Below are 17,013 nucleotides of genomic sequence, written 5' to 3'. Positions count from 1 at the left end.
GACATGTATAAAAACCATAAATTAATCACATTCCTGCAATGTGCTTACAGTTGACTGCCAAGATATAGATTTATGTTATTGATGAAAAGTGTAAAATTTGCCTTAACCTTCAATCCTAAGGCTGTGGGAAACGAGATCCACCTGAGGGAAGAGTGTCGTCACTGAAAGAAGCAATCATCCAATTTTGAATCACTGTAAGTACTATTAGCGGGGCTTTCTTCCATAGATAATTCTCAGCCGAGGCTATAAACTGTCTTAGATCATTTTAAAAATATGATCACGGTCACGGAAATTATATCATTGAAAGCAATCTGTGACTGGATGAGCGCGGCAACGGTTTACTGAGTATTTTTCGTAAAGTGTCAAGATAAGAGCCCCTTCCACAAAAACATTCCCGTCATAAATCCCTCTGTCTGATCACTCATAAATGATGAAGGGTAAAAGCTGTCACATTTTTTGTGGTTGTAGATGGTGAGGTAGATGTGGTGGACCCAGGTTGTAGTGAGAAAATTAAGATTTAATGATGAGGAAGGTTTGCAGAAAGTCCAGGCGAGCGTTGAAGGCAACATACTCTAACACAGGTAGCGACTGGCACTGAAATAATCCAACTAGAACTGAGACAAGGTGTAGACAAATGATGTACAACAAGGAGCAGGGGACACAGGTGGGATTAAACACACAAGGATAATCAGGGAACACGAGAAGCCTCAATCACCTGATATAATTCAAGCACTTATTAAATTTGTAAAAGATACAAAATGACCTGAGAGGATTTAGTATGTATGTGTGTGTGATTGAGTGTATAAGTATGTATATAATTTAGTTATTTTAAGATTTGAAGATATAGGCTATAAGAAAAATGAATTTCTGAATTACATCTCCGTCCAGCTGATGTCGGTAATACACAAAGTTTGTAAACTGCCAGAAAACGCCATAGAAGAAGAAAAAGGGAACACGAGACACAACAGGAGCTAAGTTGACACAGAAAAACCAAATCCTTACAAAAGCTTTTCCTTTCTTTCAATTGAACAAGTATATTCTCTTTCATTTTATGTGAAGTTATATATAGTTGAACATTGAGTAAAAAATATAGGTGCAGTTTTTTATCTCACTGCCTGAAGTTAAGTCAGACCAAGTTTCACTTGTATTAGATCACCTATAAATACCAACAATATTTCTATTTGCTAAATGCCAGAAAAATTAGAGAGAACGTTTTTAGATATTTTAATTTATTTTTTTTTTTTATTCAGAAGTTTACACACATTTATTCAGTTTTAGGGATAATTGTCTTTTAAACCGTGTGATTTGGGTGAAACTTCCCAGGTTTTGTTCCTCAAGTTTCTCACGATAGTTTTGTGGCCTTCTGACTCCTTCCTCCTGACAGAACTGCTGGAGCTGACTGAGTCAGGTTTGCTGGCCGCCTCAGTTGCTCTCGCCTTTTCAGATCTACCCACAACTTTTCAACATGATTGAGATCAAAGCTTTGTGACGGTCACGCCAAAATATTGACTTTGTTGTCCTTAAGCCACTTTATAACCACTTTGGCCGTGTGCTTAGCACTGTTGTCAATTTGGAAGAAAGTTTGGAGGTCTTTGTGCCTGCGTGCAATTGCAAGCTGAATTTTGGATTTTTATGTTTCTTTTGAAGTAAAAGCTTCTTCCTCGCTGAAAGGCTTCCAGCCCGAGTCGTTATAGGAAACGTTTCACTGTGGATAAGGGAAACTGTCTTATCAACGTCAGCCAGCATCTTTACACGGTCTTTGGCTTTTGTTCTGGTTTCAATCTGCACATTTTGGACCAAAACACGTTCAGAAAACCCGTCTCCTTCCTGCACTTAATTTATTCCGACACATTTTTGTCACAGATTTGTCATGAAGCCACACCTCTAGCGACATCTGTCGTACTGAAAAAAAAGAACTGTGATTTATGCAATTAAACTTAGAAACCACTGAGGGGCAGTGTGGCGCCACGTAAGATTTGAATGTCCATCACAACGCTGAGAAGCTAAATTAATTCTGATATTTTGGGTAGAATGCATTTAGTTTCCATGTTTTTTAGTAACTGATGCAGAGATTTCTTTCTGGTGTTTGAAAACTCTATCAAAACACGGGGTTGTGTAATTCATGACCATTTATAGAAACTCCCCTGCTGTCTGTAATTTTTGGTCTAACATCTAACCAACATTTATTTAAAAAATTCTCTGTAAGCAATCATTGAATTTGTGAAACATCTAGTAGCCTACTCACACTAGTAGAGTTATGAGAGGTGTGGATGCGTGGGAGCAGATGTGACCTTTGGTCTCTGATCACAAAGTCTGCCCATTAAAGATTTACATTGGATTGCAGAGTTGAGGTGAAACAAGAAGGAATCCTCTAAGCGGGAATTCACAGAAAATCTATGTAGACATTTTACTGTAATATAAAAATTTTACTGGATTACACAATTTTGAAGAAGCCCTTCTTCTACTACGTTGACTCAGCTGTCGTGGTTTCCTTTCATAGACAGTGTAAGTGAGAACCTGTACCAGAGCAAGCTCTGGAAATACAGAAACGGCTTTTAAAGGGCTTCTAAGGGAAGGTACAGGATGACAGATTATCGGTCAAACTGAGCCATCTGACTCAGAAGATCTAGAAGATCCATGACTCTTCTAGAACCATGGATCCCAAACTCGGGTACGAGTGTGACTACTTTCACTTTGGCAGCCTTGAGAGGTACTGAGGAGAAATTTTGCTGTTACCATTTACGATGTCTGCGACAGACTGGCAACCTGTCCAGGGTGAACCCGCCTCTCGCCCAGAACGTAGCTGGAGATGAACCAGCAACCCTCCCGACCCCATTAGGGACAAGGATGTTAGAAAATGGATGGATGGATGGATGGATGGATGGATGGCATTTACGATGTAAACAGAATACATTTTCCTCTGTAAGCTGAATCCATGACGTAAATGCTAATAAGCAAAAAGATTCAGTTCTCAGGCATCCTGACCTTTGGAACGGTGCAAGTGCAGAGTAAAACATTTTAATCACTGGGAGTGATAGTCACACTGCTTTCAGTTTACTTCTGAAACAAGAATTTGGATCTGGAAATGATGACTTTATTCTGAGAGATAATACTGCATAGTGTGAACTGTGAATGAGTGTAGTAATGTATTTCTCTGGACAGGATATTTCTAATTATTGTGATATTGAAAGTGCAAAAGACGGAGGTCCTATAAACCTTTTTGATATGGGAATTAAATGTCATGTTCTGGTCAAAGATAGCATCCTGAGAGGGTGCAGAGAGCATGCTGAGCAGATTTTAAAACTCCCCACTTTAGAAACCTTGTTTAGGAATCTATATCCCCCCCAAAAACTCTCAAGTAAAAAAAAACCTCCAGGTTAATGTTGTTAGGTAATTAATGTTAATTAATTAATTAATTAGTGCTAATTGATAGTCGTTGTTAATGTTGTCCAATGTTCCATTTTTTTACCCATAACTAAAAGAAACTGTTTCATCATGGATATGTTAGTTAAACATGTTGCTGCTATACTGTATTAAACTTTGAGATCTGAGTTGGAGAAAAGGAAATATTTTTCAGAGTTCAGATTTTTGACAACATTTCAAAATGTGGTGAAAAGAAACATGTATTTTGTTCTTTTTTATATAAATATATATATATAATGAAACACAACAAAATGGAAACGTTGGAAGTAAACAGGCTGTTTCAGTATCGAAAGAAGCTCCAGGACCTGACAATGTCCTGACCTGAAGCCAACTGGGAATCTGTTGAAAACTAACATTCACAGACACAATTTTGAAAATCAAAAGAAGCAGACTCTTATAGTCCACCCAAGAGGCTTGCAGCTGTAACTGCAGTGAAAGGTGGTACAAAAAAATTATTGCTAAGATGGATATTTACAAAAACATGCTCCTGTTTTGTGTGTCCTGTCTTAAAGCTAGACAGGAGAGACGGATGATCGCACAACCTGAAGATGACGGAAGACGATAAGAATAAGAGACTGGGTACGATAACTACAACTTATCTTGATGGGAAATCTGGTACGGATGTCAAGTTCAGTACAATGAGAGAAAAACCTGAAACTAAAAACAAAAACAAATATCAAATGTAGATTTTAGAGCATTTTTATTTTAAAAATTATTTTTGCAATAAAAATGCCTTATTTGTTTGTTGGTTTTTTAAAGCAGCAAAGTAGCATATCTTTTTGATTTATTTGCTAATATAATGCTTCATTAATATGCAAATTATGCTACATTTTGCCAAGGTATTCTTTTTTCACAGACAAAAAACCTAGTTCTTTAAATATATATTGGCAACTTATTAAGAAATATTTATGAATTCAGCTCCTATTAAATGTTTTATGAAAAAGATTTTCATACAATCAGGACTTAAATAACGACAATAAAACTGGAAGGTCATAAAAAGGGAATTAAAGTTGATGAAAGCATGGGAAGAAATTATTCCGAAGTGAACGAAAATAACATCAGACATCATTAATCTCTTCACTGAAGTATCAAACTGGATGAAGATCTCAATAAAAGAAATGTAATCGCCCAACATTTTTCATAAAAATCCCGATATCTTTGTGGTGGAGATTATCTCATGATGTAACTGCCTTGAAGGTGTAAAGGTGCTTTACTTCCCCTGCAGATCCAAACATGACCCACAGCTGCGACCTGCAGTGCCTCGGCTCCCTGACCTTCCATCCTAACACCGTGGGAGACATGATCTGTCTGAGCGAGGGCGGTCGACGTGCCCAGAGAGCTGAAGACACTTTCAAAGGTGGCGTTGTTTTCACCAGCCGGCCTGTGAAGACCCACGAGAGGATCCGGGTGCTGGTGGAGAAGCGCGTGCCACACTGGCAAGGAGCCATACGCGTGTGCTTCACCAACGTCCCTCCATCAGCCAGATCTTTGCCTCTGCCCCCGTTTTCTATGCCTGACCTCACCCAAACCTCGGGCCACTGGGCCATCCCTCTGCACGACTCCTACTGTCAGGAAGGTTCAGTGCTGGAATTCTGGGTCTCTGATGATGGCTCCATATATTATAAGAACAACAATGGCAATAAGCAAAAGCTACCAAAGGAAGTGGACGTCAGAAAGCCTCTCTGGGCCATGATTGACGTCTACGGTCAGACGTGCTCTGTCTTCCTTCTAGGTAACTGTAACACACCCACGTTTTGTTTGACTAACAGCCTGATGTTCTTGTTCTTTGCTGACAAAGCCTTCAGCATATGTTAAAAATATCTGAATGATTCCCTGCGGCAGGCTCAGAGAAAAAGGATTTGCTTTTCAAGAGAACATCTTGTCCTCTCATCAGACGGCCCTCCAGTCTCAAACCTGATTCTACGACACAGAGCGGAAAATCGGATGACTGTATCTCCTTCCGAAGCATGGAAATCCCAGCAGGTTTTGAATTTAGTTTTACTCATGAAAGGTAAGGATGGAGAAATTCTGAAATGTTTCAACTTTAACGTCTCTCCTCTGTTGGCAGACGACCGCTGTGTGGTGTGTATGACGCGAGAGGCTGACACCACGCTGCCCTGTGGCCACCGCTGTCTCTGCCTCGGCTGCACCTCCAGAGTCCTGGTGCAGTTTGGCACCTGTCCACTGTGTCGAGTGAAGATCGACACTGGAGTGACGTTTGAAGGCAGCATGATCTCCAAAACTGGACACAGCTAGCCTCAAACTGAAACGACTAAGACTGTATTTTGACTGCAACCAAGAAAACATCACGAGCTGCACCTTTTGACTGCAGAGCAGCCAAGTTCAAGAGAACGTACAAAGATGCAAAAAAAATAAAATAAAGTCCAGAATCTTTTTTATAAATAATATCTAAACATGGACATTACACTAGATGAAAAATTCTGAGATGCTGATTGGTTTTTATTATTATTATTATTATTATTATTATTATTATTATTATTATTATTATTATTATTATTATTATTATTATTATTATTATTATTATTATTATTATTATGTATTAATTTTATTAAATTTATAAAAAATGTACAGATTTTTTTTTTCATCATGTATTTTTAAAAAACCCTACATTGCTCAAGTCAACATTAACAAACAGTGTTAATTAATTTTTTGTTTTATTTTCAAATGAAAAGAGCCAATCCTTCCAGCCCAAATCTGGCAAAAGTTGAGTGAAACTACAGGAACCATGGTAACATATCGATGGATCAGTTCCCAGAAACAAAAAATTTTAGTTTGTCTTGGCTGCTGGTGTGCTGTATATGTGAATCGTTTTTATCTATGGCAAAATGATAAAAGGCCAGTACTTAAGTAGAGTTTCATTAAGCCCAGAGGACCGCAAAGTGCTTCATACTATATTCAGTCATTCATCTATGACCTTTTTATTTGATCACCGAAACCTGATTTGAAATCCTTTTCGCTGATGTCATTTCTGATTGAAAAAGTAGTTCATTGCATGGCTTACCGTTGGGTTGTTGTTGAGATGTTTTCTCAGGAAAAGCCTCTGGGCCCTGCAATTCATTTTGAAGCCACTGAGAGGCAGTGTGAGCATCTCCTTACAAGACTCGGCAGTTGTGATATTTTTGGCAAAATGCATTGTGTTTTCATAATTTTAGTTTTTTTTTTTTATTTAGAAACTGCTGCCTGTTGCAGAGAAGGCATTCTGTAATTTTTTCCCCAGAATCGAGGATTTTAATGTAAGTTTTGTGCATCTTTATTAGAATGTAATATCTAGAAAATTGACTTTATTTTTTCTCCATGAGAGTTTTTTACTTATTCAAATGGTCCAGTCAGAACAGGTCATGTTCAGAGTGGAGTAGTTGGACGTGTGGATAAGCTCCAGAGGAATGGACAGAGGCGCGACCTTTGGTCTCTGATCACACAGTCTACCTGTTAAATATTTATCTTGGACTGCGGCGTGGAGCTGCCTCTGATCTCCTTGTGAAGGAATCCTTGGAGTGGGAATTACCAGATAAACTACTCAGACACTGAACAGAGACTTCACATTTCCACAGATAAACAGCCAACTCACTTGATAACATTTAAAAAGACATTTCTCACACTTCCTTTGTGACTTAACTGTTCTTCTCACTGAGAGGGTAAGTAGTGACTTGCACTGAAACAGGATGTGCATGTGATTTTATGAATATTTGGGCTTCCTAACATCTACATTTCAGAGCTTAGTCAGGAATAGTTTAACAGACCTGCAGAGGAACAAAACATAAGTGAATTTACCATCAGATTTCTTCTAGAATCAGGATTCTCAAAATGTGGCTTGTGAAACAGCAGTGGCGTTTGTGCTGTCTCTAGTCCAGCCATGTCCTAAGATTTTCTATCACACGGAAAGTACTCTTGGACCAGTGCTTCCTCCCGATGCCCGGGGAATATCCCATCATACTGGACCTCGTTCTGTTGGAGTCTTCTTCTGTTAAAAGGGTTCCTAGACTTTAAAATACTGTTGCTGGTTTATAAATCACTGAACAGTTGAGCACCGCAAAACATTAAAGATCTGCTGTTGTTGTCTCAACCTTCCAGACCCCTGAGGTCTTCTGGTTCTGGTTCTGCTCTGCATCCCCAGAACCAGAACCAAACGTGGAGATGCAGCATTCGGCTTCTATGCACCACAGATCTGAAACAAACTTTCAGAAAACTGCAAAACAGCTGAAACACTGAGTTCCTTTGAATCTCGACTAAAAACCCCAGCTGTCTAGAGTTGCTTTTGAAACCTAATCATGAAACATTAATCAATAATCGGATGTGCAAAATGTAATGTTGTTGACTGTGTGTTCAATGACTTTGTAATTTTGTGCTTAAATGATGTGAAGCACTTTGAAATGACTTGTTGCTGAAAGGTACCTTACAAATAAAATTTGACTGATTGATTGATTGATTGATTGATTAATTGATTGATTGATTGATTGATTGACTCCACTCTCCACATTCTTCATCTGGATGCAGTCCGCTGGTCTTCCTGAAAGAAATAGCCATAGCAATTTGTTCCACACTGCAAAAAAAAAACAACAAAAACACAAAATCCTACCAATTATTTTCGGACTAGTTTTCAGTGCTAGACATCGCTACAAATATCTTACTAAACTTGAAATAAGACAAAATTAACTAGCAAGTAACTTGGTGTGGGAGTTTCTTTTAAGTCAATGATTCCTTTACATTGATGGCAAAGTATGAGTTATAAATGAAATAGTCTTCCAGTGGAACAAGTCATATTTCCATATTATAACTTTCCCATAATACAACTTACAATATTGGAAAATGTTCTGTTTCACTGGCAGATTATTTTGTGTACTTTGCCTTCGATGTAAAAGAGTCACTGACTAACATTCAGCTCCTATTTCTAGTTGAAAAGTTGCTTGCAAGTTAACTTTATCTTATTTTAAGTGTGCCGAGTTATTTGTACTGGAAACTAAACCAGCAATTCTTGGTAAGATTTTGTGTTTTTGCAGGGAACGCTCCCCTTCACGATGACGTATAACGTATGTGTCATTTAGTCCCATTTATTGGGATGGCTATCGAAATGGACTCCCTCTCTCAGCAGCATGTGAAGCACCGGAGGGTGGCTCCAGTGCAGCCTGTGCCTGGATGGGAATCTCTATTATTTCCAGCTGTGGATGGAAACTATTACTGAGCAGCTTCTCCCTGATGAGCTTTAAAGTACAAGCTCACACACGATAAACAGACCCGTGTTCAATGTACATATGTGCATGCCCACGGACAGCCAGTCAAACATTCAGACGACATTCAGAGCCGGGGCTGAATCATTCAGCAGAGATAAAAGCCACCCTGTTGTCCTCAAAAAGAGAAAAAAAAAAAACAAGAGGGAGGGGGAAAAAAGGGAGAGAGGAGTGGTGGTTGTGAGGTTCACTCCTTCCTTTTCATTCACTTCCTCTCGTCTGCAGAGCTGTGGAGACATCGCTGTGCAGCCGGCACTCGTCTGTAAGTACTGTACAACTCCTAACAGGTTCAGGCTGACAGGGAGGGAAATAGAAAATCACATGGAGGTTCTGATTTTCATACCTTTTTATTTGATCACCGAAACCTGATTTGAAATCCTTTTCGCTGATGTCATTTCTGATTGAAAAAGTAGTTCAGTAGTACTGTTGGGTTGTTGTTGAGATGTTTTCTCAGTTATCCTCACAATGTGGCCGGGCAACTTTTTAGCAACCATGTGTAACATGAGGTAGATAGTGCCACATTAACACCTTCAGTTCAGAAACGGGTTATCACCAGATCTTTATCTGGAAACTGCCTCCTGTTTTAGGTTGTACTTGTTACAAATGTGTCCAAGTTACAGTTTCATGCAATCTGGAAAACAACAAAACAACAGGCATCAACACAGAGGAATTTATCTCTTTTTTATGGTTATGATCCAAAACTGCTGCCTGCTGCCAAAAACAAACCATCAGCGTTTAAAGGTTTGCATGATAGCAACAGGTTTCTATCTTTTCTTTACATTTTGATTTAAATCTGCCTGTACACGTTTCTATGTAGACATATCTGCATTTGGTGATATTGTCATCCAGGGATTTCTGCAGACTTGCTGTCTCTCGTCTCAGGGAACCTGGTGGTATACAAATAATAAGAAACAAAGAAACAAAACAAAACAAAAACGCCCCGGGACGTAATCAGCAAGTGATGGAGGTTTTGATTACATAACCAGTTTATGTCATGGTTTGTTTGCTCACTGGAATCTGGCTGTTATCCTTTTAATGAGGCTCGGCAGGACTGCGCTGCTGGCACCGTGTGTTATGGGAGCTGCAGTTGGTCTTTACGGTGCAGCGATGGTCTGCAGGAATCCATCCTTCACCATGAAGCGCCAGATTCAGCGCCGAGTTCCTTCCCGTCTCAGTTGTTGTTGTGTTTTCAGAGTAAAAAAAAAAAAAACAGAGCTGGAAAAGAGGATCTCGTTCTTGTATTTGTTTTTGCGAACCGAATGTGTGAACGAGCCAAATCTCCCAGTGTCCTCCTGCGTGATTGCCTCATTTAGCTGTGGAGTGACAGGTTGTCACATGTGAGGACTGCGGGGTGAAAGTCTGCTCCACGCAGGACGCACATTATGAAGTGAGCTCCCCTCCTGGGAGCCTTCATTACCCAGCATGCCCATCATGTTCCCAAGCTAAAGTGTTTGGCAAAAACAACCCCATGAGGCGACGGGCCCGGTAAATGGATATCTGCCCCCAGGCTTCGCTCAGCCGAGCCACAGCACTAAATTATTGAAAGGGCTGAGTGCTTTGGTTTCAGCATAAAGCCAGGCAGCATAATGATGGCAAAACAAATAGATTACTCATTAAAGATGTTATCTTCAGGTGTATTGTGTTCCACTGACAATATAAACACACTTTGGGAGTAAAGCACAAATTCCCTCAGCAGGATGTCACATAATACGGCGCTTGTTTTTCTTTTTCTGTGCCTCTGACTTCAGTCTGAGCTCATGCAAGTTTAGCTCAAACAACTTCTGTCTTTTTCAGTGCAAAGTGAAAAAGACAGCCTGATGGTGTATAGGCTGTAAAAAGAATGGGGCTCAAAGTTATTACCGAAGATCTCCAATGATGACGTCTGGTCATTTTATTCAAATCACGTACTCTTCCCAAATAGTCATCACCTGTTTTATTACCACCAAAATGTCTGGAAGTCCATGAAGTGATCTCAAGCTCAGCAGGTGGCGTTAAACCGGGGATGTCTACGCTACAGTAGATTTTCCGAAGGATTTCGGCCTGACAGCACAGACAGTTGTTGCAGATGGCTTCTTAATCATTTTTCAGGGAAGATTTTTGTCAAGTGCAAAATTTTAGGCACAAACCAAAGCATGATTTCATAGCCACATTATTTTCTTTCATTTTTATTTCATAGCAAGAAGGAGCACAAAGATCCAGTAACCTTAACTCAATAACAAACTCAGGGACACATTGATGAAATCTGATTAATAGCACTTTCTTGAAAAACAGTAACAGTTTTCCAAGGAAGACTGACCCAAATCTCATTCTTGTTGCTTAGAATAGACAAATATAAAGGTATTTCTAGACCAAGAAAATAGAAACCAATTGACCCCCACTAAAACAAATCAGGGCATGTATTTCTTTTTGTGGAATGAGAATCTAAACCCCTCCCCTCATGATTTGGGTTGACCAAAAACTTAGAAGGTTTTTCAACAAAATCTGAATATTTTCAGTAAAACACACCATGGATAGTTCACAGCTAAAAATTCACAGTGAAATAATTTTTTGCATTTGTAACTAAAAGAAAAGAAGAATTGTGGCTGGGTGGTAGTTTTCAACATTCTCATGTAGTAAATACATTGACACCACTAATTGTTGAAGGTTCTGCTCCCTTTTCAAATGCTCACAATCTTTGCTGATGAAGGGTGAGGGTGTATTGCACAGCTGGCTGCAGAGACAGGGCCAAGGCAAGCCAAAAAGTTAAATTTTGAGCTTTGTCTTCGCTGGCAAGAACCGTGGGCAAACTGGAAATCCTAGCCTTTTAATTTTACAGGAACTCCGTGCAAAAGCAGCAACTTGTGCTCCTTTTGGGCTGTTGTTGGCTGTGACAATCGGTGATCAACCCTGAAATTTGACTGACTTATCTGTGAAGAGAACACATCTCTTGATTTGAATAATTTGCCTTCACCAGGGCAAACATCTATCAGGCTCCGAGCTATTTTCTCAACATTGGCATACAAAATTACAGCTGTGTGCGTGCGTGCATGCGTGTGTGATCATGGGAAACCACTCTGTAGGACTTGTGCTGTCAGTGCTTGACTATGTGGGATAGAGTAATCACCTTGAAGCACTCCCAGAGCTGCATCAGGAACAGAAGAGGCCCTTTTCCCTCCTATCAAGCCTTTGGCCAGGCAGGGATCTGGTCATTGCCCACACACAGACACACACACGAACACATGCACACACACAAAGCCATGTCTACAAAAAGAGAGCGAGGCATGAGGGAGATAAAGTTAGGACAGGACATCAGGGAGTCACGGAGCAGCGTTTGGGGAGGTGAAGGTGATGAACTATTTGCCTTTCCCTTCGGCTAAACCCCCCCGCCTGCAAATATATCACCTCATCACAACAATGTGAGGAGGAGGCGTCCGCAGAAACTGACAGGCCAGGAGGAGCTGGGGGGGTGCCTTTTTGAACGTAGTGCTGAAATGTGGGTTGCCATGACGATGCCTGTCAACCGGGAAGTCCTCCGCGCTGAGGCAGGCGGAACAAGGGCTAGGAGTGTGAGAGAGATTGTGTGTCCTGGCCAGTTTCAGGAGTCAGAGAGAGTGAGAGAAAGTGCAGAGGGGTCCTGCGTCGAGGCGTTGGTGCACTGCTGAGGCGGAGAGAAAGACGCGTGAGTTCACAGGTCGACGCCAACAGGGGCGGTGAGTTCAAGTGCTGAATTTGAAAACAACAGGTAGTAACTGCGTGGGTGAATAGAGAGATGTGTCTGGTGGTTTCTGGAGAGTGCGGAGTAACCTGTTTGACTGTTCAGGGATTAAAGGCAGGTTCCGTGGTGTCTGGTGTCTTTTGCCACTGCGTATACAAACAAAGGCACCTTTAGGTAAGGAGAGAGGACGCACATGCAAAGAATTGGTGGATATTGTCTGCAAATATGCCATCCATCATAGGTATTTACAGTGGCCGCAGTGGAACTGGATAGAGCAGGGAAGCTTTCGAGAACGGAAATATATTCCCTCCTTTTCCCATCCTGCTGGAGATTTTAAGCCTAATGGCCCCCAGATTGTCGGGGTGAATTTAACAGCTGACTCTCTTTGTGACTCTTTTTTTTGTTGTCACATTACATTTTGTCCAGCTGCTGAGGTTCATATCCACAGACTGCACTAAGCTTTGAGGATGCAAAGTGACAGGCATGAGGATTTGGGACTTTTTTTTCTGCATTGTGAGCGTACTTTCTCATGCCCTGACTTTGAGACTTCACTGAGGAATGCTCTCAAATTCTATTATTTTTACAGAACCAAATCAGAATGGGTTTACAGTGCTTTGAAAACGCATTTGCACCCTCCAGGACCTGAAGGACTTACTGTAATTGATGCTGCCATCAATTAGAGCTCTGTAGCAGAAAAAATGAGAACGCTAAAGCCCACTTGTGTCATATAGCAGGACAGTGATCCAAAAAAAGCACTCACAAGTCCACCTCTGATTGACAATAAATAAAATATATATATATATATATATTGGATTGGTCTATTCAATGCTCATGTTTGAATGTTGGAATTACCTTAAATAAACCATAATAACTCTCCGTTGTGACTGAGTGAAGACATTTCTGCACAAAAACATCTTTGCTGTAAAATTCCTGACAGTGGTGTGAAAGAGTCAAAGCTGTAAAGCCTCGAATGGTTTTGGTGAAAATGACTTTTTTCAGTAAGAAATGCATTCAATATAACTGACTCGTCAAACTGTAATCACTCAGGTTGGCCTCTGCCTGGTATTAACCTTTTGTTTGACGACCTGAAACTCTCAAATCTGACAACAAAAAGCAAACAAAATATGTATGATATGTAAGGTGGGGGCGGGGATACTTTTTCACAGGACTGCATCTACTTGGAAAGGGCTCCTCTTGTTGGGAGAGGTTCTGATTTATGAGCCTGCAGCTTCTTCTGGGAGCGCATTGCCTCTCTATTGACAAGAAGCACGCAGACCCCTCCTGTTGCTCCGGCCAGAGGAGCACCATACATGGAGGTGAAACACTTCCCTCCCTGATGAATTTGTGTATCTGCAACTACAACTACATATAATAAACTCACAGCTGCAGGACCTTGTATGGGCTCCGTCTGAACATCTGCAGAGCTGCAAAAGGGCAGCGCGGCTGTATGATCAGCCTCACGGCTCTGACCTCTCGCGTAGCTGAACCGTGACTCATTTATTGTGTCTATAAAACGTCCATTTATTTATCCAGTGATGTGCTTGTAATTAGCACTCTCGTCACTTTCCAGGACCAGGGCTAATGGGTTTTATGACCCACATATATAACTTGTTGAAGAGAAGCAAATCTATGTTCTTGTGAGTGTGATAAGATTTGGCTTTTCTTATCATTTTTTTTATTTATTTTTTGCATGTTTTAAGTGACAGCAGCATACAAACCCATCAAACCTTTTCACATTTTATCAGATAATACTCACAAATTTAATATTGTCTAAAATGCGATTGTCTGTTGTAGCTTTCTACAAAACCTCTTTGTTGTGACCTGGAAGGAAAGTGGTAAATGGTTTTGAAAGTGCACATAAATATAAATCTGAAAAGTGTGGGATGCAGTTGCAATTGTACCTTTTGCTGTAATTATAGCTGCAATTCTTTACGGGTATTTCTTTACAAATTTTGCGTAGGTTTGCCCTTTCTTCTCCCTAAAACAGATCGAACTTAGACAGAGATGAGATAGTTAACCAACTTAAAATCAGATTCTTAATTTGACTTTGAAATGGTCTCATCCTGAACACGCTTCGAACCACTTGCAACCACACGTCATTTTCAATGTTTGCCGAAAACTAAAATTTTTGTTTCTTCTTACCAGAGACCAGCCTTTGACATGTTGTGTTCCCAATATTTTCGTAGCACTGTGCCATGAGGGCCACAATCGTGGTGTGAATGATGAACGGCTGTCCCATCAACAAATTGTCTAATTTGATGTGCTGATTTCTGCAGCTCCTCTCAGCTGCTTCTTTGATTAGCGCTGTTCTCCTGTCAGTTTAAATGGACAGCCACACCGTGGTATGTTCGCGGTTGTAGCATATTCTTTTTTTTTTTTTTTTTATCTCATAACTAGTGCTTTGTGAAGTTCAACCTTTCCTAACCCAGACCTGCTTTCAATTTTTCTACAGCTTTCTCCCTGCTGTGTTCCCGGGTCTTCATGATGCTAACTCTCTAATGTTCCCTAAACAACATCTGTGACCTTCACAGAACAGCTGAATTTATGCCCTATTCGTTGATTAGGTGATGTTAATTTCATCCACATGTACTGGAGTAAAGAATGCTTAATGCACAACACACTTCTCAGATTTTTATTTTATTTTTAAATGTGAAAACCGCGTGCTATTTCCTGTCAATTATCTACTTTGTCTTAGTCTGTCACTTAATATCTTGATAAAACACATTCAGGTTCATGGTTGTAACATAATAAAACGTGGAAAAGTTCAAAGGCTGTAGTTACTTTACAAGGCCATCAGTGTTCGGCTGAACATGGACTATGATGTCGTGGAAGTAAGCACAACTTGAACCGCCCCCACCCATTGAAGTCAATGATTAACTCTGTTCACCGCCCTGTTTACAGACGACTAAGCATGTGTTAATGAATGCAGGTCAGTTTCATTAGAGCTCTTTGTCCCTGACTTAATGACAGGACGATTCAGCCTCTGACCACAAATCATGTCTTTACTGGTATTGATCAGAGCGGCCCCAGGGGTCAGCCTCGCCACTGATTTTGTTAAGCGGGCCTGTCAACCTGACAACTGCGTTGGTGCGTAGAAAAACAACAGTTCCTTCCACAGGGAGTGAAACAGAGGAGATAATCCATCTGGTTCTTCTCACTGGGGCCCAATCTTTCTCTTTTCTGCTGGAAAAGAGAAAGATTTGCTGATTTTTGCATGTTCAGTGATACTCTTTTCAGATAAGAGCTCTTTGATGTGTGATTTATTCCTGTTTGTATGTTTTTCTATGAGGAATTAGGAAAATGCGTTCCTGTTGCACTACTGTTGTGCTACTGTTAATATCAGAGGTGTGTGATAATCTCCTATTGTGGCTCACAGGAACTGCATGGGTGTGGTTAAGTTCACTGACCTTGGAGCTGCTGAGTTGCTCAGCTTTGGCTCAAGAACTTCAGATAACAGTTTATTGTAAAAGAATAAAAAAAGCAAAAAGGGAAAGAAAAAAAGCAACTTATGCCTGACCAAAGTAACTTGAGTACATTTTATTTATTCTGTGCAGTTTTGTTTGCTTCAGATTCAGAGAAACATCTGGTTCGGTTCGCGAACAATCTGTTTAAATTTCCTGGGAACAGATGCGGAGATCTTCAAGTCAAAGTCTTCTGATTCTCATTTCCCACGTTCTCGGCTGCGCTGAGCTGAGCTGCATGTGAAACCTTAGCAGATATGAAATGAGCTGGAAACATAAAATCCAGCTAGAGTGAAAGCATGTCTGAAACAGAACATCATCTCCTTCTCCAAGGAAGACATGGGGCCTTTTATGGTTCTGTTTTTCTAACCCTCTTATTCTGATCGGGGGGTGATAATGGACCTCTCACCTAGCGGGGGGTCTAGCCTTGTAAATATGTGAACTATGACGTTCACGTTTCACAAGGATTGCATCAAGGTCCTAAAAGCTGGTCTTCATGCTTTAGCTCGAAACTGTGTCTTGAGTTTCTGTAATTACGTAAGAATGCTCCGAGCATTTGGAAAGAAACTCAAGAAGTCAGACTTCTGAATCAGGTTTTTCTCGCTTGATATCATCTCTGAATTTTCCTTATTAGGTAGGGTCGTGTTTGGCGCTTTCAAAGCCGGGGAATGCGTGAGGGACTGAAGCAGTCCTGGGATGGATTTTCTTTTTTGTGCCTCCAAGAAAACCCAGACAAAGCCACTGTTATGACACAAGTTTTTACATTACCATGTGAGATAAAACAGATCTGCTACTTCTTTGAAAAGGAATAAAAAAAACAAAAACAAGCGATGAGTCAAGTGCTGGAACTTAGACTTCAAATAACTTGTGCTGCACATAATCTATGTTAAATATGAAAGAGATATTTCACCTGATATTTGATCATTGAGCACAGTATTAAGTAAATTTAACTTAAGTAAATTGCAAAAATGTCTCTTTTTTACTTTCTGGTGTAAATGTTTCTTTGAGTGCAGCAAAGGTTCTCTGTGAACTGTGATTTATTGGGATTTTATCAAGACAGATGTTGCATAATTATTAAATGGAATAAACAGAACAAGGTTTTTAAATATTTTACAGTCAAATACATGGAAATTGCACCTTTGTATTCAATCAATCATGAAAAGATCATTCAATATCAAGCTGCAAGCTG

General features: G+C 40.2%; 2 protein-coding genes across 14 annotated transcripts in view; both read left to right on the top strand.

Moving 5' to 3' along the window:
- The first annotated feature begins 140 nt into the window (after window positions 1-140).
- Window positions 141-5,864, top strand: LOC122828048 (E3 ubiquitin-protein ligase NEURL3-like). 7 transcript variants are annotated; one of them, XM_044111250.1, is made up of 5 exons: window positions 141-194; window positions 3,936-4,002; window positions 4,649-5,155; window positions 5,266-5,406; window positions 5,492-5,864. In XM_044111250.1, the coding sequence occupies exons 2-5, from the start codon at window positions 3,972-3,974 to the stop codon at window positions 5,677-5,679; spliced, it is 867 nt and encodes a 288-aa protein (XP_043967185.1). In that variant the 5' UTR covers window positions 141-194; window positions 3,936-3,971; the 3' UTR covers window positions 5,680-5,864. The 7 variants fall into 7 exon arrangements, with proteins under 7 accessions (XP_043967185.1, XP_043967190.1, XP_043967184.1 ...); XM_044111255.1 differs by having other exon boundaries at window positions 147-194; window positions 3,940-4,002; XM_044111249.1 differs by lacking the exon at window positions 141-194 and adding an exon at window positions 939-1,032.
- A 1,192-nt stretch (window positions 5,865-7,056) lies between these two features.
- sorbs3 (sorbin and SH3 domain containing 3) overlaps window positions 7,057-17,013 on the top strand; it is a 30,704-nt gene continuing 20,747 nt past the window's right edge. For 3 of the 7 annotated variants that reach the window (XM_044111247.1, XM_044111245.1, XM_044111240.1), the window contains exon 1: window positions 12,154-12,358. The gene's annotated coding sequence lies outside the window, so the exon portion shown is untranslated. Of the gene's footprint in view, window positions 7,080-8,888; window positions 8,932-12,152; window positions 12,359-17,013 lie in introns of those variants that run through there. The other 4 variants (XM_044111246.1, XM_044111244.1, XM_044111243.1 and 1 more) reach the window with 3 other exon arrangements.

The sequence above is a fragment of the Gambusia affinis genome, linkage group LG03, assembly GCF_019740435.1.
Source record: "Gambusia affinis linkage group LG03, SWU_Gaff_1.0, whole genome shotgun sequence".
NCBI classification, from domain to species: domain Eukaryota; kingdom Metazoa; phylum Chordata; class Actinopteri; order Cyprinodontiformes; family Poeciliidae; genus Gambusia; species Gambusia affinis.
The sequence above is the reverse complement of the archived record's forward strand: the minus strand, read 5'-3'. Positions and strand labels throughout refer to the sequence as shown.

Excerpts from the sequence above, each read along its gene's own strand:
- LOC122828048 (XM_044111250.1), top strand. The coding sequence starts at position 3,972 with ATGACGGAAGACGATAAGAATAAGAGACTGG. Across the intron at positions 4,003-4,648 it reads CGATAAGAATAAGAGACTGG|ATCCAAACATGACCCACAGC; the intron begins GTACGATAACTA and ends CTTCCCCTGCAG. Across the intron at positions 5,407-5,491 it reads AAGCATGGAAATCCCAGCAG|ACGACCGCTGTGTGGTGTGT; the intron begins GTTTTGAATTTA and ends CTCTGTTGGCAG.